At 49.8% G+C, this 18,861-nt stretch overlaps 8 protein-coding genes across 8 annotated transcripts; 7 read left to right on the top strand and 1 right to left on the bottom strand.

Moving 5' to 3' along the window:
• Positions 1-442: 442 nt before the first annotated feature.
• On the top strand, positions 443-1,874 carry EI97DRAFT_494852 (uncharacterized protein). Its single transcript, XM_033802407.1, has one exon. It carries the CDS (start codon positions 796-798, stop codon positions 1,789-1,791), a length of 996 nt encoding a protein of 331 aa, XP_033652788.1. The 5' UTR covers positions 443-795; the 3' UTR covers positions 1,792-1,874.
• Positions 1,875-2,512: 638 nt separating this feature from the next.
• On the top strand, positions 2,513-3,172 carry EI97DRAFT_379926 (HET-domain-containing protein; the record flags this gene model as incomplete). The annotated part of the gene is made up of 1 exon (XM_033795735.1): positions 2,513-3,172. A coding segment is annotated over one exon (660 nt), but the record flags the coding sequence as incomplete, so codon positions are not given.
• A 2,435-nt stretch (positions 3,173-5,607) lies between these two features.
• Positions 5,608-7,834, top strand: EI97DRAFT_420880 (uncharacterized protein). The gene is made up of 4 exons (XM_033797042.1): positions 5,608-6,162; positions 6,219-6,434; positions 6,485-6,671; positions 6,723-7,834. Exons 1-4 carry the CDS (start codon positions 5,636-5,638, stop codon positions 7,482-7,484), a joined length of 1,692 nt encoding a protein of 563 aa, XP_033652786.1. The 5' UTR covers positions 5,608-5,635; the 3' UTR covers positions 7,485-7,834.
• Positions 7,835-8,066: 232 nt separating this feature from the next.
• EI97DRAFT_434472 (uncharacterized protein) lies at positions 8,067-8,735 on the bottom strand. The gene has a single exon (XM_033798637.1). It carries the CDS (start codon positions 8,638-8,640, stop codon positions 8,236-8,238), a length of 405 nt encoding a protein of 134 aa, XP_033652785.1. The 5' UTR covers positions 8,641-8,735; the 3' UTR covers positions 8,067-8,235.
• A 906-nt stretch (positions 8,736-9,641) lies between these two features.
• Positions 9,642-11,618, top strand: EI97DRAFT_81998 (cytochrome P450). The gene is made up of 3 exons (XM_033803112.1): positions 9,642-9,844; positions 9,911-11,020; positions 11,076-11,618. Exons 1-3 carry the CDS (start codon positions 9,800-9,802, stop codon positions 11,403-11,405), a joined length of 1,485 nt encoding a protein of 494 aa, XP_033652784.1. The 5' UTR covers positions 9,642-9,799; the 3' UTR covers positions 11,406-11,618.
• A 212-nt stretch (positions 11,619-11,830) lies between these two features.
• EI97DRAFT_379665 (uncharacterized protein) lies at positions 11,831-13,119 on the top strand (the record flags this gene model as incomplete). The annotated part of the gene is made up of 3 exons (XM_033795724.1): positions 11,831-11,984; positions 12,076-12,585; positions 12,635-13,119. 3 exons carry the CDS (start codon positions 11,831-11,833, stop codon positions 13,117-13,119), a joined length of 1,149 nt encoding a protein of 382 aa, XP_033652783.1.
• A 1,563-nt stretch (positions 13,120-14,682) lies between these two features.
• Positions 14,683-16,925, top strand: EI97DRAFT_475841 (uncharacterized protein; the record flags this gene model as incomplete). Its single annotated transcript, XM_033801930.1, has 4 exons — positions 14,683-15,391; positions 15,438-16,454; positions 16,508-16,876; positions 16,912-16,925. The coding sequence occupies 4 exons, from the start codon at positions 14,683-14,685 to the stop codon at positions 16,923-16,925; spliced, it is 2,109 nt and encodes a 702-aa protein (XP_033652782.1).
• A 388-nt stretch (positions 16,926-17,313) lies between these two features.
• EI97DRAFT_434470 (HSP20-like chaperone) lies at positions 17,314-18,608 on the top strand. The gene has a single exon (XM_033798636.1). The coding sequence runs from the start codon at positions 17,600-17,602 to the stop codon at positions 18,431-18,433; it is 834 nt and encodes a 277-aa protein (XP_033652781.1). The 5' UTR covers positions 17,314-17,599; the 3' UTR covers positions 18,434-18,608.
• Positions 18,609-18,861: the final 253 nt, after the last annotated feature.

Raw genomic sequence — 18,861 nt, 5'->3', positions numbered from 1 at the left:
TAAGAAACAAAGCTCGGTACAGACGAAACATCGTAACAGAACTAGTTTCAGACACATCCCTCAAATTTGGTGCGCTGGTTAATTAATAGTATTGCCTTCGCAGTCTCATTGAAGCACCGTGAGAGTTCTGCTTCCGCTTAGCCACTTCAAGGCTGGCCCAGTCTCAATTGCGGTTCGATTTCTGGGTGCGAAGGTAGATAACCTAAAACCCATGAAATTCAAGCAGCCAATTTCTCTCAACAACCGCCGGTATTGATGGTTGGATCCTTTGCTCTTCCAATTATGGGATGAAGGATTATGTCACTAGGCATCTGTATCTAGTGGACGGCATAGCCACACATGAGGATCCCATGTCAGATACACAGCCACTGAAGCGCACATGTCAATTCAACGAAAAGCACTCGCCAAAGATAAGCTGACGAAGTGCTAGCGGCCTCCCTTACACGTTGATCGTGATTCATTGCAGCTTGTAGCGTGTATCGAAAAGGGCCAAATACACCCCTGTGGTGTTTGAAGGGCGCCATTCTTAATTCAAGCACGTTGTAATGACGCAAAAGGGCGTCGCTGAGGCCCTTACTGGCGTGAAGGCGGGCAGGAATGTCTCGCGCGATACATCTCCAACGAGATTCTGCCCATGACACCAACCACGGAACACGGCCCGAGCGGGGGCATCTTGAATACAAGGGTATGAGAAAACAGATATAACAACAGCTGAGAAACTCAGATGTACATGGTCTTTTTCCAGGCTAACTTCTTCGAACACTTCCTTCCACACAGCAGAATACGCAAATAACAATGTACAGAGCTACTTTAGCAGACCTACTATTGACAGCGGCCTGCTTCGTCCCGCCAACCTTTCAAGCTGTTATCCCACGGTCGACCATGAGAATAGTGTACCAGTTCCCCAACAAAGGCACTTGGATCGAAAACGTCGCAACACGATCAAATGGCGATCTTTTAGTCACTTTGCTCTCTGCCCCAGAATTACATTCCATCTCGCCACTAAGCAACGACCCCACGCAAACACTGATACATTCTTTCGCCGGGACTCCTGGCATCACGAGTCTCCTTGGGATAACAGAGCTGGAGGACGACGTCTTTGCATTTGTGGCAGGGAACGCGACGCAACCGGGGTCATGGAGTATATGGCAAGCGGATCTACGGAGAAGTGGTCATAAACACGGGAAAGCATCGGTATCAAAGATTGCAGACGTACCCACGGGAAACTTATTGAACGGCATGACGAAGCTGAAGGAGCGCACTGTGCTTATCGCGGATTCAATGGCAGGTAACGTTATAAAACTGGATACTGGAACCGGAAAAAGCGAAGTCATCCTTGACGATGTCACAATGAAACCAACCGCAATCCCGCGCTTTATCTCCGGAATCAACGGCATCAAGCTATTAGGTGATCACTTTTATTACACCAATTCCTTCACTGGAAAGCTACACCGCATTCGCATCGATCTCGAGAGTGGGAAGGCCATTGGCGCAGCCGAGACCGTTGCTTCCGATTTGGTTGACAACGATGACTTCGCTATACTGGAGAACGGCACTGCATTTGTCGTGCGGGACAATTACAATGTTGTTGAGAGGGTGGAGCCGGATGGAACCCATAAGATCTTTGCTGGAAGCATTGACAGTAGCGGAATGGCTGGCCCAACCGCTGCGACGATTGGTAGGACGGCCAGAGACAGGAACGTCTTATATGTTGTAACCAACGGTGGTATGAGAGCTCCCGTCGGAGGAGAGGTTGTTCCAGGTCGTGTTGTGGCTATCAGTTATGAATGAACGACAATATCGATACCAAACATAAATAATAGAGGCCAAGTGTGTCCCTTGATTTGCAAGTCTGTCGAAGAACAGAATGGAAGCTTTTGGTGTTACCCTGGTGAAGAGCCCGGAGTGCAGGTGTCCAGATTTGGCCCGTTCTTGTAGTGCAAATTGTGACCCAGTTGGGTGCTGACTCACAATGACGGTGATCATAAAATGACAACAACAGCTCTCGATCTGCAAGTTCCAAACTTCCCCCACCATGTACCTATGCGAAGCTTGCACGAATATCAAGCCTCATCTCCTACAGCCTGGCTCACGACTGAAACGTGATCTCTGTGTTCCTCACCATCAAACATCCTTCGACCTCAAAAGAGCGTCAGACGATAACTGTTTCATATGCTCCAAATTGTGGCCGATGGTCTTCATCGAGCTCGATTTCGAAGACCTCCGGTCGCTTCGCCCGATAACATTCTGTATAGCTATGAGAACGACTGACGAGCCCCGAGATGTGCTCGGCGATGCAAAGATCTTCTTCTCTCGCAATTTAAGCCCTAAGGAGAGCGGCCCGTATGGATTCTTGGAAGTGTTCACTTGTTTTCGATACAATCCTGGTGAGATCCATACAAGCCGGTGTTGAAATTGAAGGTGACTGATTTCTCAAGAAACATTTCGTCATCTATCGGATCCTCTCCCAACAGAGAATAGGTTAACAACTTCTCTAAGCATAGGGAAGGCGTGGCTTAACCGATGTATATCCTCTCATGACCGGTGCAATCAAGACCTGAACGTTGCCTGGTATCCTACACGCCTTCTTGATTTGAGAGGGTCTGATACGAGCCTGCGATTGATTACCACGGATGAAATAAAACCATGCGGAGACTATGCGACGCTAATTCACGTTTGGGGCAACATTCCTATTCCGAAGCTCCAATCCCAGAATCTGGAGCGCTGGACGAACAAGATTGAAATGTCAGAGCTACCAAAAACATTTCAAGAGGCAATCAGTATCACCAAGGGTTTTGGAATCAATTATCTATGGATCGACGCCCTCTGCATTATTCAGGATTCGAGCGAAGACGCGATCAGGGAGGCTACATTGAGAAGTAAAGTCTACAAACATTCTCTTCTTGCTCTTTCAGCAGCGGGAGCGAAAGATGCTAGCGACGGCTGCGTATTCGAGCGCAATATCAGAATCTACGATGAACCGCCTCAATGCCCTATGTTTCAAGATCATGATTGGACGAAGGAGCTCAGTCTTGAGATCGAAGAGAAATATTACATTGTTGATGCAGAGTTTTGGCGAACATTGTGCATGCGGACTCCTCTTTTCCGACGCGCCTGGACATTTCAAGAACGATTTCTTGCCCGCAGGGTGCTCCACTTCGGAAGGGATTAGCTTTTCTGGGAATGTTGAACCGACAATTGCTGCGAGACATTCATCGACGGACTTCCTTACGAACTCACGGACTCCACGAGGTTTCTCTCCAAATTTGTGTATGATCAATTTCAAGAATGCGTCCTTACTCAGTCTGTCGACTCAGCGCAATTTTACCCACTTCGAGATAAGCTGCCACAAGAGCAGCTTCAAGTCTTTTGGGAATCTTTGGTTACGGACTATTCTAGGGGAGAACTCACCAAACCGGAAGACAAATTGATTGCTCTTGCCAGCATTGCTGAAGATATAGAAGGAGCCATATCGAACGTATCTTCAGATACTGATTATCTGGCTGGAATCTGGAAGACATTCCTACCAAGCGCACTTCTCTGGTCTGTAGCTAAAACGTGTTCAAGAGTCCGTCCAGCAGAATACCGAGCCCCTTCCTGGTCATGGGCTTCAATCGACGGCAGGATTACCTGGGATAATTCGAGGTGGAAAGTTGCACACACGTGTTTGGCTACAGTCGACTCAGTCTCTGTGTCCCATGTTGGGAACAGGTTTGGAGCAGTGAAAGATGGCAAACTCACTATGACCGGACCCTTTTGGCAACTGGCTGCTTACAACATCGGAAAGGACATCTTTGTGACACGTCTGCCCGAGACTGGGCAAAGGGAAAGGGACCGTATTTTCTTTGCTTCGGATGAAGACATGAAAGATTGGGAACAGCAAACTCTCTGCGGTTTACTTGTCACAATATTCGATGCCCCCACCGTTGACGCTCCCTGCATGCTGGTGTTAAAGCCACTGGAAACGGGAGACTTCGCGCGTGTCGGTATTGCATACTCGAGTGGGCTACGCGTGCATGACTGGCCAGACATAGGGATGGATTATCGACAAGTCCAAATAGTCTGATTTACGGTTGGTCTTTGATATGGGATAAGTGATTCCTTGTATATGGTATAATTTCATTGAATCGTTTCCTTGAAAATCAACCTCTTCTAGCTTTGAAGCGGGGACATGGGCAGATGATTCACGTCGACAGTCGTGAATTGCATCTATGCTCGCTCGCTGAAGAGGGTTATCCTAGTGATCCCTCACCTTGGAATTCCGTTTGTTGGACACGCTTCTATTGTAGCTCTCCACGTGCTCGTTGTGGAATGATCGAAGAGTAGGTTTGAAGCTGGTCACAGCCGTAAGCCGCATGACAGCGAAACCGATTGCTACCCGAGAGAAAAGTCATCTTCAGATCCCATAACAACAGAACAACCCGCACTGCCTTTGGAGCACATATTAGCTGCAGAAATTTGCACAATCAGTGTTCTCCGAGCCTAATTTACTCACCGTCTAGTGGACTCCAATCCGAGCCGTTCGATAATCCTTACCCATTGTAATCGTCTGATTTACCGTTATGGACAAGATAGACAACATCCAATCCGAGTGTTTCATGTTTGGAGACTATGTCAAGCGGCTTACAGAAGCAAGTACCAACTTCACTGTAAGCGCCAACCGAATGTATCGGAAAATTCAAGCATGGAGATGCCATTTCCGACCATCTACAACCGATGACAAGACTGCTACCAGAGCTTTGGAACGACTCAAACAATTAAACACAGCACTTGAGACGTTGCTGACTTGCATTGATACAACTCTCCAGGAGTTGCCCGACTTGGTGGCAACTCTGCCCGGGTCTGCAGAGGCCTGGATGGCTGATGAGGGATTATACTGAGAGGACGAGTTTCCGCTTTCGTAGGGCCGACAGCAGTCCAGTATGCGAAAGGGTGTAAGGGAGGTGGGGAATACCTGGAAGGTAACGTCTTCGAGCCTGTCGATGCAAAATCGTCCCGAGTCCTGGATCGCAGTCAAAAAAGTCATGGCCTTCTTTTCTTATATTCCAAGCTTCTTACAATAGACTGGTATCCAACGACTTCCCTGTCTTTTTGGCAGACGGTATTTTCCTTCCTGTTGATGTCGCTGTTGCCCCTTTATCATCGGAGTAATACTTGAGACTGTGGTTTCTGCCCTCTCCCTGTTAATCGGACTGGAAGCCGTGAAGTAATTGTAAATCAACGACTCGTCCCGTGACCATCATCTAGGAGAGTATATGAAGGTTGTGAGGCGTTTTGTATGTGCAATACTGGATTCAGAAATAGATCCTGACTTTCTAGATCCGCAGAACTTTCAAGACCTTGGCAAGAATTCAGCTGCAGACAACGATAATTAGATGCAACGAGGTGACTATGATTACGTTACGTATATATATATATATATATACATACACGGTGGACAATACCCAACTCCACAGTTGTTTGTTGAGGGTGAATGAAAAGGAGATCTCAGGCTAAACCTAAAAGATGGCCTTGGCGAACTAACTCCTCTTCCGCCTAGCGTGCTTCCACATGCAGGGATCATTTAAAGACATACACCTTCGATAGCCGCCTATTCACAGACAGAGACATCAATCGACACTCTGACAATGCCACGATGAGCGAGTCCCAACAGCTTCTTGATGAGCATCAGCAATCAGATTCGGATGCGGAACCAGAACAAAGTGAAAGCGTGCAACAACGACGCTTGTCCCCGATCCCATCAACCGCAACTTCGCGGCAGTCATCCACTTCGTCTACCTCCCGTAGCTCTACTCCAGCACACCCCAATGCCAATGGTCACCCTGATGGAAAGCGGCACTCGTCGTTCGCCCAACCCCGCCCCGGCGGAACGCCGCGGACGCCTAACAGAGTCCGGTTCGAGGAGGATCCGGTACGGAGGAGCTTGAACGGCAACCCACATGGAGCTGAATGGGTCGAGCTCGAAGGGGAAGACTACATGGATGCAAATGGATACCAGGGGTCAGAAGGAAGGGAACGTGTGCAACGACTCCCCCTGCTCACTGGCATCGAGGCTCCCACTGTCACCCTTGCCGATGAATTTGATCCAGAGGAGCACCTGGAGAATGCACGTCCGCGAAGCGGAATGCGCAGTGCATTTATGAATATGGCGAATAGCATAATGTGCGTAGAAAGTCCTTTACCTGCGAATGTGCAATGGTGAGGTTGACGGCAAGCAGTGGAGCCGGTATTATTGGCCAGCCATATGCCTTTCGTAATGCCGGACTTGTCGCCGGTACTGCTCTCCTTGTCGGACTTACCGTAGTAGTCGACTGGACGATCCGCCTTATCGTGATTAATTCCAAGCTCAGCGGAGCGAACTCTTTCCAAGCAACCGTGGAACACTGTTTTGGAAAATCAGGATTGATAGCGATTTCTCTGGCACAATGGCTATTGTGAGCGTGCTCGTGGACCCCTAAAGCACGCGCCGCTAATGATTCTATAGCGCCTTTGGAGGCATGGTAGCCTTCTGTGTAATTGTTGGAGATACGATACCCCGTGTGCTCCTTGCTCTTTTCCCTTCTCTCGCTGATACCCACTTCCTGTGGCTCCTGACCGACCGGAGAGCTGTTATAGTTCTCTTCATTCTGGGCATATCATATCCGCTGTCACTGTACCGGGACATTGCGAAGGTCCGCATATGGTTCGTTTCGCGTGTGTTTTTAGGCTAACATACCGTATAGCTCGCCAAAGCCAGCGGCCTCGCACTCGTCAGCATGATCATTATCATTGTAACTGTTCTCACACAAAGTTTCCGCGTTCCTAGTGATAACCGCGGCTCCCTGCGGGGACTCCTTTTCATCAACTCTGAAATCTTCGAAGCAATCGGCGTTATTTCCTTTGCCTTTGTCTGTCACCACAACAGTCTCCTGATATACGGCTCTCTCCGCAAGCCAACGATCGACCGCTTCGCCCGGGTAACCCACTACAGTACCGGCATCTCGCTCGTTGCATGTCTTGCCATGGCACTGTCGGGCTTCCTAACTTTCGGATCCAAAACCGTCGGCAACGTGCTCAACAATTTCCCAGACGATAACATAATGGTCAACATAGCACGGCTCTGTTTCGGCCTCAACATGCTTACCACGCTCCCTCTCGAAGCTTTCGTTTGCAGAGAAGTAATGAACAACTACTGGTTCGCGAATGAGCCGTACAATATGAACCGTCATATGATCTTCACGACCAGCCTCGTCGTCTCCGCCATGACGATTTCCCTCCTTACCTGCGACTTGGGTGTCGTTTTCGAATTGTTTGGCGCAACTTCGGCCTGTGCTCTGGCTTACATATTACCTCCTTTGTGTTATATTAAACTGGCGAAACGGAGTGCGAAGACTTATGCGGCTATGGGCGTTGTGGGGTTTGGGTGCATTGTCATGGTTACTTCAATTGTTAAGACTTTCGCTAAGATAGCGAAGGGTGAGGAAGCAAGTGCGAAATGTGGGTGAGTGACGGAGGGTCTCATTGTTTGTTGCATAGCTAGGAGTTGGACGTAAGGGCTCTTTCTTTGCGGTTTGGGATTATATGTAACTGGAGGCAGCATGGATGCCGCAGTAGACCTTGGCTGTTTTTGGGAATGTTGTCATATACGCAATAAGTCGTCTATGGAAAATACGACGATGACTGAGAACTGAAGTCCGTGCTGCCTGGGGCATGCCAGGCGTAACTTTTGACGGAGCTGTATATATCACCTAGACCTTGGACCGCGACATCGCCCAGGCCAAGCTGCAAAGGCTCGCGGCCCCTATGAATGCAAGCGGGCAGAACACTTGGGAGAGAAACAGCACAAATATTTTTTGAGAAATGGGATAGGTTTGAAAAAAGGGTATGATTGTTCAGTTAACCTTAAACTCCAGTTTCCGCGCTCGGAATATCAACTTTGGTATAATATACAAAAAGACCCAATTTCATCGTACACATTATCATACAGTGGGACCAAAGAAATCGGAAAAGAAAATAATGACGGCGATCATGGTAGGTTTGTCGTAACCGAGAACAGAGAGCTGTGCCGGCCGGTCCATAAGGCCAGTGTCGCTCGTTTCGGAATACTCGCCATGCGGGATATATTGGGGCCCGTACCCAACTTTCGAGGGTTAATAGATCATGGCTCACACTTTTTTAAATCTGGATAATAGTGTTCGCAACGTTTATAGACCATGACCTACATGTACATCAGCACCACTGCCCAAATATCGACTTTCAAGCGACGAACTTACGTCCAAGAGCTTTGCCCCTCTTGCCAATAGCCTTCGCCTGCGTCTGCTTGATCTTGGCCAGTCTAGCCTGCTCAGCAGCTTCGCGCTCAAGCCTCTTGACATTCTCGCGAGCCTCTCGGACGGCGGCACGGGCGTTGAACAGTGCCCTGTCTGCCTCCCTCTCGAGGGCCTCGGCTTGCATCAGGCTCTCCCTTGCAGCTATGATGGAAGCATCCTCTGTTGGGCCCCGGTGGAGGAGTCCCGAGTGTCGCCTTGGAGATGTGGATGTGGTGGGGGAATGGGGAGAGGATGAACGGCGGCGGAAGAGACCAGTCTTGTGGGAGGTGGTGGTTGGGGATGTGGTAGCGGGAGGAGGAGTAGTCTCGCGGCGGGATCCGAAGAGAGGCATGGTGTTGGTTTGGTTGGCAGGGGTTGTAGTGTAGTTCAGGGTATATTCAAGGGTGATATGAAGGCTTGGGAGATGGCCTGATGATAGGGTAATGCTTCAACAGTTGTACTGTGCAATACTAGTGAGAAGAAAAGAGAAACTAAATCTTTCCCTGCGTCGGAGTTTAAATGCTGTGTTGGGGGGTGATGAATGTGGCTGTACTATGTAAATCAAGGCGAACTTCATGACGTCAACGACGATCTCTCTGCCTTCACTGCGCGCCCGCTGATCTCACAGTCCAGAGACATGTCACAACTACTGTTATACTGGATCAATTGATGTAAGAAACCCGTGACTCTTCGCTTTCACTTATGGAGTGTTGTGGTGGTGGGAGTGGTGATAGTTTCTGGGCTAGGGTCTCACGCTAAGCATGGTCCCCACATGGTAGCATCGAGGTAATGGCCTGGTCAAATCTCTGATTACACTACGGATATGTTATCCCACTACTCGGTCTTCAATGCCAGCATTTGTTTCAACCCTGTCTACTCGTTGCAGATGGAGGCGTTGACGGCCCATTTCAATTTCACGTGATATTCACGTGAAGCATATATTCACCCCGCGCCATCGTCTCTCCGTTGATGGCTGCCGTTTCCCCGGCGAGCGTCGTGTCACCTCCAGGGCTGTCTCATAACCCCTTGATAGGTGCAACTTGACATGCGCTAGCACTCTATAACTATCTACTTCCCCATCGCGCCTTAGTCCTAGCGTCATCGAACAGACAATCAGAAAGGATGACAGTATTCGCTCCATTTTGTATCTGCCGAATCAATGGTGGACTATGACTAGGCCTTTGTGGCTCTTAAGCCTGGACTTTTGAGGCTGGTGGTACAGCATCCTTGCGAATATCTTGCGGAAGATTAGGCCATTCATCGTGTTGTATATTCGCGTTGTGAGCTGGAGGGCTTGGCAGCTGATGGCATTCTAGTGCTGATTCCGCTGAATCTCTATGTGAGCCCTGGGGCGCATGCATTTCGTGCGAGATGGCGCCAGCAACAACGCTTAGGATCATCAGTCCTCTCTCAGATATATGAAACCATGGAGAGTGGCCTCTTTACGGTGCCTAATGAACGCAGCAGTCGTTTGGCTTTCCAACAATTCAACCACCTCGGCATTGTGAAAGATGTTGCAGGCTTTGGTGCTGCTAGTAGCGGCATGGGTCGTTGCAGTATGGACTTCTCTTACCTTGATACTTGCTGTTAAGAGAAACGGTGATGTCTAACAACACTGACAGGTAGCACTATATGGCATATACAATGTGACCCTGCACCCGCTCCGCTCCTATCCCGGCCCTCTACTCTGGCGCGCCTATCGCCTACCTGCCACTCTGTCACTTCTCAAAGGGCGATTTCCTTTCGACAAACTCGAACTGCACAAGCGCTACGGCCCAGTGGTTCGAGTTGGACCTTGGGAGCTGTCATATACCAGCTCAGCGGCGCTCAAAACCATATACGGCCACCATAATCCTGCAGTAACCGGTTACTCCGAATTCGATAAAGACCGCATCGAATTCCTTACTTCTGCCAATGGAGTGTGGAATGTCCTCAGTGCATATGCGGAAGATCACAGCCGGTTCCGGCGGCTACTGAGCCATTCTTTCAGTGACAAAGGGTTGAAGGAGATGCAACCCCGGATTCAAGCCTTGATTGAGCTTCTCGTCAAACGTCTGAAGGAAGCAGCAGACAGAGGCGAATATACGAATATCGCCGAATGGTTCAACTGGACTACCTTTGATGTAATAGGAGATCTCGCATTTGGCTCCTCATTTGGGTGCCTTGAAAAGCAAAGAACGGATCCATGGATCGCGGCGATAGGCGGAAACGTCAAAAGCTTCCCAGTCATTGCAGCAATCAAGCGATACCACCTTACCGCAATCTTACCCTACCTGGTGCCTAAGAAGCTAGCAAAGTTCCGAGCGGAAAATCTGAGGAGGAATGAAGCGCAAATCGAGGCGCGCATCGAGCAAGGGACTGAAAGAGGAGACTTCTGGGACAAAGTAATCGAGAAGTCGGATTTCGAAAAGGGCACAGGAATGACGAAGCCGGAGATGGTGGCGAATGCGCCGGCGCTGGTCCTTGCCGGCAGTGAAACTACTGCCACATTACTGTCCGGGACCACATATCTCTTGCTGAAGCATCCCGAGGTTTTTAAGAGGTTGAAGCAGGAGGTTAGAGCTTCGTTCAAGGACGAGAGCGAGATAGATCTGCAAAGCGTCAGTAAGCTTGAGTATATGTTAGCAGTTCTGGACGAGAGCATGCGCATATACACGCCAGTACCGAAGCAAGGAAACAGAATCGTCCCGAAAGGGGGTGTTATGATGGCCGGACAGTGGGTCCCTGGAGGGGTAAGTTTGCACTAGAACCCTTCTTGAAGTATTAGACTGACAGATTCGCCTGCAGACATCGGTGGAGGTTTCCCAATATGCGACAAGTCTTTCAGAGACAAACTTCCGCAACCCAAATTCCTTTGTGCCCGACAGATGGCTAAATCCTCCCCCTACCGAATATGCGGATGATGACCGCGCCGCGCGCGCTACTTTCTCTCTCGGTCCTCGAAACTGTATTGGCCGAAATCTGGCATATGCTGAAATGCGACTTATTCTAGCAAAGATTTGCTTCAATTTTGATATGGAGCTTGATGAGGAGAGATGTGGAGACTGGATAGGCGATCAAAAGATTTTCGGTCTCTGGGAGAAAGGGCCACTGTGGATGAGGTTGAAGCGTGCCTAGGTAAATGCTTTCATGTTCGCGGCATATCGCAATGAGAGCAGAGTACAAGGTCCCCAGTTATCCCGGGAGACTCTCTCAGAATTTCATCATGCAAAGACATTATCATTGCACTACTCATCGGAACTTCTTCTTGAGCATTGGCTGGACGCTGTCTTAACTACTAGATCAGAAGTAGCTAGGAGGAAGTACCTGTTCCTCTCTCTTCACCGCTGCGGTGAAAGATAGAAAGCCGAAGCCGTTTGCATCCGCAGCTGACCAATCAGACAAACGCCCGTCCAATTGCGCATCAAAACAAGTTCAACAACCATTTCCGAAGCTGTCTCTTTTTCTGTCTCCGCGGCTCCGCCTCATCCTCACCAGAACCGCCAAAACCACTGACAGTGGTCTCTCACTGAATCGGGCGCCGCATTGTTCGGCTCACCAACATGGAGATCACAGGTCATCACATCGATATTCAAGCAGACACAGTTATCATACTCAAGAATCCTCCCAAAAATTTCGCTGTGTGGCGTGAGAGAACCGAAGACAATGGCTCGCAAATGGGCGAGAGCACCGACTCCAATAGCGAAAACCAGTCGGGTATGTTCTTTTTCCTGTCAGGATAGTCATTAGCTAAACTCCTTAACAGACGACCGTATGCATGATGCAAAACATTCCGACCGAGCTTCAGCAGAAACGGAAGATTTGGAAGAAGGCGAAGTCCACTACTTTGTCTCATCGCGCCATCTCAGCCTGGCCTCCAGAGTGTTTAGCAACAGTCTGAACGATCCAAGGTGGAAGCAGGAAAAAGAACCCGACGGACTGTACTATATCAGCGCTTCTGGTTGGTGCGCGGATGCCTTCCTCATCTTGATGAATATCTTCCACCTTCAGAACCAAGCCGTTCCCAAAACTGTTGACCTTGAGATGATGGCCAAAATCGCCGTGCTAGTCGACTTCTATGAGTGCGAGCGGGCTGTGGAGTGGCACACCTCCTGTTGGTTAACCGCTCTGCGGACTGATCATCCGCCCCCAGCAACCTATTGCCGGGAACTCATACTCTGGATGTGTGTGTCGCGCGTGTTCGGCGTATCTAGCTTGTTCAAAAACATCACGCGCGTGGCAATTCGGGATGCGGACGAGCCCCTTCAAACACTCGGCCTTCCTTTGGACCAGGGGGCTCCGGATAAGAATTATATTTGTAAGACCCTACAAAGCGAGGACATGTCCATGTTCTAACCTTTCTTGAGGCCAAATAAACCGCAGGCGACTGAGTATCATCGATCGTATAGTTAACGGACTGTTTCATGAGCTTGACACGTTTCGAAGCCCAGAGTATGTGTGCCCGCAGGGTGCCTCCTTCTCATTCGTGTGTGGCGCTTCCGTCCTTGGAGCCCTCACAAAGCACCTTGCATCTACGCCTGGCGTGGGGGGCTTGGACGACTGTCCGTTGCCGCCGTTCTGGGGACTGTCGTGGGAATATTTGCGGAAACAGCTGAGCAGCTACAAGTCCTTGGATCGGTATTCACAGCCACGTCAGTCTTCGTATGATCATTCATACGATTCGTATCATTTCGGCCGTAAACCCTCGCGCGATCCTTCGGTTCATTCTAATACGGACCGCTGCGATTTGCACAATCGGATGCAGGAGCTTATGGATTCGGTCAAAGCGGACACTGAAGGCTTGGAGCTGAAGCAAGCGTATACCAGGGTGCCCGAAAAATATTGGAGCTAAGCTTGCATAAACCTCACCCAACCTCGATACTAAGAGTCGCCTCCGTAATTACCTCGGAGACCACTCCATGAGCATTCTGAAAAGAAACTTGTGAGGCAACACTGGGAGCCTTAACTTGGATGACCAACAGCATGGCCTAGTTACTATGCATGTTTACTTTCTTCGTTAGATGCTGTGGCTTGATGATAGGGACTACAATTGCAGTTCCGTTCTTTCTAAGCTTCAAATGAATCCATACCTTCGGACAGTGGCAGGCAAGAGAGAAATAATACAAGATAGCCATCTCTGTAAAAATTCCAGGTATTTTCCTCGCACTCAAGGAGAACTTGAGTTAAGCCAGCCCCGGTCATACCTTGCTCTTCATAGCGAAAGATTGTTCACAATCCAGCAACGATTGCACCATTCAACGCTCATAAATTAGTTTTCAAGGGGAAAAGGTCACAATCATCGGCGAAAGTTACACGGCAAGCCACGCACATGATCCAATAATGAGCTGCCTCATTGCGACAGGAACAACATAAACCTCTCAACGCATGAATGAATCTCAACCCAAGTTCTTGGATATGCAGTGCAAGCTCGAGAATTTGCGGAGCAGTCAGGGGGCTGTAGTCCCAAGCACTAGGCCGTCTTCATTAGCAAAGCATGTATGATGAATCAAAGGCGGTGAAAGTTTGTCCAGTGTGACCAGGACAGCGAGTGCTCAAAGAAGTGGGGCATTCAAAGGTTCGGACAGCGGACATGGTAAGACACCTGGTGACAATTGATGATAATGAGAATTTCCTCTCGGAAGGTATTTGGCTATAGAACACCCGGACTCTACATTCGATCCGCTGTGATGTGGCTGGGGTGCTCCTGTTCACTTGTATGCATTCCCAGGGTTACCTTGAATTAACACGCCCAGAGATTCCTGTTGAACGATGAAGCTTCCACTGCTATGAGCGCCATAAGGACAGGTCACCGCCATGATATTAGCTAGTTGTTCCCAGAAACTCAATCAGTGACTGCTAAAGATACACAGTAATGTCCGGAACCAGCCAACAATGGCGTTCTTGAGCATCCCTTGAAGATCTTTTCATGGCCAGAACCCCATGAAGTGAGCTAAAACAGGACTGAGCGCCTTCATTGTGCAGGTGAAAATCCCCGTCTGTTAAAAGTGGCATCATTACGTATAGAATTTCGTAGGTGGGACTTGATTCTTCGTCTGATCTCACCCCAAGCTTGTAGTCTCATCGACGCGCAAACATGTATACCTCTGTGATCACGTCGCATATTCTGAACTTGGCGTACGAAATTTCCACTGTCGCACATTGCCGCCCTCGTGAAAGTCTCCCATGATGCAATGTCGACTAATCGGGGCACTGCACGTGACTGCCTGTTGGGCGCCTTCACCGCCGCGCCAAAGGCTACCCTCCCACCAGACAAACTTCAAGTTCTACACTCAACCGCCTCCCCACCAACTCGGACTCGCATCTTCGCACCTTTGACAACCCTTCTAATTGACACACATTTACCACGCTGGCACCAGTACGCCGGGGCTGTATCGGGCTCGGTCATTACATCGACATGGCCGATCCCTATGTGGTCAATCCGTTCGCCGATACCATTATCTTTCTGAAGAACCCCACGGTAGAGTTTGCTGTTTGGGAGAGCCATGACACACAGTTGGACCGTGGCGCGCAGAATGGAAACGACGGGGATGGTTCCGATATCCACGAAGACAAGGATGAAGGCCCAGACTCGAAAGAGTCCGTCGACTCGCTCATCAACTGTACGGACTCTTCGAACCTCCATGACCAAAGCAGCCCTATGATAGAGTACCACGTCTCCTCGAGTCACTTGATACTAGCCTCGAAAGTATTCTCCGTCAAGGCATCACCGCGCTGGGGGCAGGACAAGCAGGCTGACGGCAAATACCACCACACTGCGGAAGGATGGGATCCAGAAGCCTTCCTGATTCTGATGCAGATACTCCACCTCAAGCATTCAAAACTGCCGGCAAAGGTGACCCTCGATATGATGGCAAAGCTAGCCGTTCTTGCCGACTTCTACGAATGCGAAGAGGCTGTCGAAGTGCTCATTCAGAAGTGGATTAAGGCTTTGAGGCAGGAATCTGGGCTTCCTGCCGAGTATTGTCGCGATATGGTTCTTTGGATCTGCATTGCGCGGGTTTTTGGTTTGACGGATGTTTTCGCACATTGTATAAGGACAACGATGTACACCGTTCGAGAACCGATACAAACTCTAGGTCTTCCCATGTGGGATTTAGACATCAGTAAGACCTCCGAGCTTCGACGTAGGCACTGCTAACAGGACGATAGAGCTCCTGACTAGTTACAAGAAGTTGGCTCAGGATGCGCTCATGATCGAGCTGGCGAAGAAGATCAGAAAGTATCGAAGTCCTTCGTACATATGTCCTCAGGAATACGGAGAATTCTCCAACCGTTGCAGACGTCATCTCCTAAGGGCATTTAGCAAGGCCTGGGAATACGTAGTAGCGGCTTACCCGGACCTGAAGCCTGATATCACATTTGAGGAATACTGGGCACTTTCTTCCCAACATAAGGGCGCAGCCGCTCTTCTCAAGACGAGCCTCAAAACGGTCGAGGATAGACTCCATGATCTGATGAACGATCCGAAGTTTCAACAACCCAAGTGCGATCCGGCTCATGACCCTACGCACGCACGATGCAACTTTAAGCACCAACTGAAATCGACCCTTCCGTTCATAAAGAAAGCACTAAGACCGTGCGATCTCCAGCAGAAACACACCAGCACCCCATTACACGGACCTGACAACGCTTCCGAGAGACGCTTCCTGGATGTGGCTGGAGGCGAATTGGTTAGCCGAACCGTCACATTTCTGAGTCAAGAGTTGAGAGTTTCGTCGCGCCATCTGACTTTGGCTTCCCCGATAATCAGAGAAGATTTCACCAAGCACATCTCAACGGGCCAGACTTGTAGTAGTCCGAAGTACGATCTCGAAGTCCGGTGGTATGATGAGGACCGGTTCCACACATTTATGAATGTTTTGCATCTTCGCAATTGGAAGGTTCCTAAAACTTTGTCATTGGCCGACATTGCCGCCGTCGGCGGGCTAGTGAGGAAGTACGATTGCGCGGAAGCATTTTCGGAGTGGGGCAGCATGTGGATTATGGCACTTCCGCCCTTGAGGTCTGATAAGGAATTATCGACGTTGGCATTGCTCGGGCGGGTTCATGCCGCCTGGCTGTTTCAACTGCCGGACGTTTCTAAGATCAAAACATTGGAAGCCGTTAGGATGAGCAGGGGAACGGAAACGGAAATAAAAAACTTTCGACCTCTTGCACGCGTTTTATGTAAGCGTCGTCTGGGGGCTGGTATTACGCTTAGCTGCTAACCCACATTCTAGTGAAGGTGCATACAATGCGCCGGGCTGCGATCCGCAAGATTGCCGACGATATTCTCAGCTTGCCCTCTGCTCAGGCGCTAAAGGAGCGGAAGTGTGCTAAAGGGGTCAAGACGTCTCTCGAATGCGCTTTGGAAGTTTTGGGCCTGCAGCACGATCCATCGACCGGGCCACATACGGCACTGAGGCTTCAAGATCTATATGATCGGGTACAGCAAGAGCCCTCTCCGGATTCCTGTTGCCTTGCGCAGCTCCTCGGCGTGAAGGACGTGGTAGAGCGCGTTTGGGCGCAGCCGCCACAGCCGGAATTGCATCCTAGCGTTCAAACACTGCTAAGTGAATACCGGAATCGGAGTGCCTGGGATCGAACATGTACGCAGCATGGTAGCATGACTTACAGCGTATAGCGGTGAGGCATTGAAACTGAGAGATGATAATAGTTTACACTTTACTGGAATGTTCCTCCTCATAGGAGGTCTGAATCAATGGATGTCCAGTCCTGGGCTGATATGAAGAAGATAGTGGCGTTTTGAAGGTGCTCATGCGCATTATACTGTATGGCGACTCTATGATAAAGATGTTGCAAGGATACTTTCTTTGTAAAGAAATCCTGCGTACTCGCAAATCCAAGGCTTGGTCAGAGCAGTACCTCTTTGGCTTTGTTTGAATATTTGGTGTTGAGCAACCGAAAACGGCTTAGCGTAATCGATCGGATTAGCACACTCTGTCTTGCCTAAATGGGTTAGCGTCCGCCGCATCTGCTAGGATCTTCTAGCATGTTCGAGAACTCTTTACAAACCTCCGCCTACTGTGTAGGTTGCCAGCCTGTATACGAATCATCTCGACACTGCGCGCACCACCTAGAAGCATCTCTGTATTACCGAATCTGTATTATGAATCAGGACGCGTGTGCAAACGGATGCCTAACCGCCACACAACAATGTCTATAAAATCCCTTCTCGCCGGCTTCGTTGCCTCCATCAACTCCAAAGAACGATCACTATCCAGATTTCTCACTGCTCTCAAGCCACAACCCCTTTAACGAGCCGACCATCACTCCATCTTCGCAACCAACAACTCTCAAACCTACCGATAATGGCATTCTTCCTTACACCCCGCTTTGCGCCAGCATATGAGCAATGTGGACCCTTCGGATGCGGCCCATCCCGACCGCGCCATGTTGTTCGCCCCTCTGTACCATCCTTAATCCCGTTCCTCAGCCAGATCGATGGCTTGATTAGCGAGCTCGACCGTGAGGCTCGTCGGGCAGCACACCAGCAACGCCAGCAGAGGAAGCGAGCTTTCCGCGCCCGGTTCGATGTCAAGGAGCAGAAGGAGCGCTATGAAGTCGAAGGCGACGTCCCTGGATTCGAGCAGGAGAACATTTCCATCGAGGTCACTGATGAACACACTCTGAAGGTCAGTGGCGACACTGAAAAGCGGCACCAGCAACCCATCGCCGAGCCTCAGCCTGCGGAACCCGAGACCGACAAGATGGACGGCGTCACACTAAACGAGGAAGCCTCATCACCTCACGTCGAGACCGCAGCAGATAGTGATACAGAGAGTCGCCACTCCTACCAACCCACCGTCGAGGACGACTTCGAAGACCTCGGAGCTGAGACCTCATCCACCATCTCCAACCCCACAACAGCCGAGCCCAAGGGTAAGGAGAAGGCAGTGGAGGAGCCAACCGTCACCGAAACGTCTGTACAGAAGCAACCGGAGTGGGAAGCCCCAGCTCAGCGCCAGGAACCCGAGATCCGCGAGTTGCTGTCCGAGCGCGTCCGAGGATCGTTCGAGAGGACCTTCCAGTTCCCTGAGCGCATCGATATCGCGAACGTTTCTGCCTCGTTGAGGAATGGTGTTCTGTCAATCAGTATACCCAAGGCACCGGCATTCGAGAGCAAGCGCATCGCTATCCAGTAAATGCGAGTCAACACAGTGGATAAGTCATGATGGGATACACGGATATGGTTAATGGTTTACGGTTTTCACTGTCATTTGGGTTTTGTCTGCAGGGCTATATAAAGGATTATCGAGGATCTCACATGGGTGTCTGGTTCCGGGTATATAGGTGACAACAATATATCATGATCTCCCCTCATCAAATACTGTGTACAGTGTAGGCATCGTGTTATATCAAATTTGTCTTGGTTTGTGGCTGCTAACAAAAATCCACTCCACACTATCTTGATTCGCATTCCAGAGACGATCACATGGACAACACCGTCAATCTGCTCACCAAATCTTATTCTAATGATACAGCAGACTACTTGCAAGACACATGCAAGTGTCTGCGATGGAAATAGTTGGTGTAAATATTTGTGTGGCGGTTCTGTGCTGGCACGTAGGAT

Source organism: Westerdykella ornata (genome assembly GCF_010094085.1).
Source record: "Westerdykella ornata strain CBS 379.55 unplaced genomic scaffold EI97scaffold_15, whole genome shotgun sequence".
Classification (NCBI taxonomy): Eukaryota; Fungi; Ascomycota; class Dothideomycetes; order Pleosporales; family Sporormiaceae; genus Westerdykella; species Westerdykella ornata.
This window is presented reverse-complemented; position numbering and strand designations above follow the sequence as displayed.

Bases quoted from the DNA above. Each gene is read 5' to 3' on its own strand.
- EI97DRAFT_494852 (XM_033802407.1), top strand. From the start codon at position 796: ATGTACAGAGCTACTTTAGCAGACCTACTATTGACAGCGGCCTGCTTC.
- EI97DRAFT_420880 (XM_033797042.1), top strand. From the start codon at position 5,636: ATGAGCGAGTCCCAACAGCTTCTTGATGAGCATCAGCAATCAGATTCG. The intron at 6,163-6,218 runs GTGCGTAGAAAG...GACGGCAAGCAG, and splicing joins AATATGGCGAATAGCATAAT to TGGAGCCGGTATTATTGGCC. The intron at 6,435-6,484 runs GTGAGCGTGCTC...ATGATTCTATAG, and splicing joins TCTCTGGCACAATGGCTATT to CGCCTTTGGAGGCATGGTAG.
- EI97DRAFT_434472 (XM_033798637.1), bottom strand. From the start codon at position 8,640: ATGCCTCTCTTCGGATCCCGCCGCGAGACTACTCCTCCTCCCGCTACC.
- EI97DRAFT_81998 (XM_033803112.1), top strand. From the start codon at position 9,800: ATGTTGCAGGCTTTGGTGCTGCTAGTAGCGGCATGGGTCGTTGCA. The intron at 9,845-9,910 runs GTATGGACTTCT...CAACACTGACAG, and splicing joins TAGCGGCATGGGTCGTTGCA to GTAGCACTATATGGCATATA. The intron at 11,021-11,075 runs GTAAGTTTGCAC...ATTCGCCTGCAG, and splicing joins GACAGTGGGTCCCTGGAGGG to ACATCGGTGGAGGTTTCCCA.
- EI97DRAFT_434470 (XM_033798636.1), top strand. From the start codon at position 17,600: ATGGCATTCTTCCTTACACCCCGCTTTGCGCCAGCATATGAGCAATGT.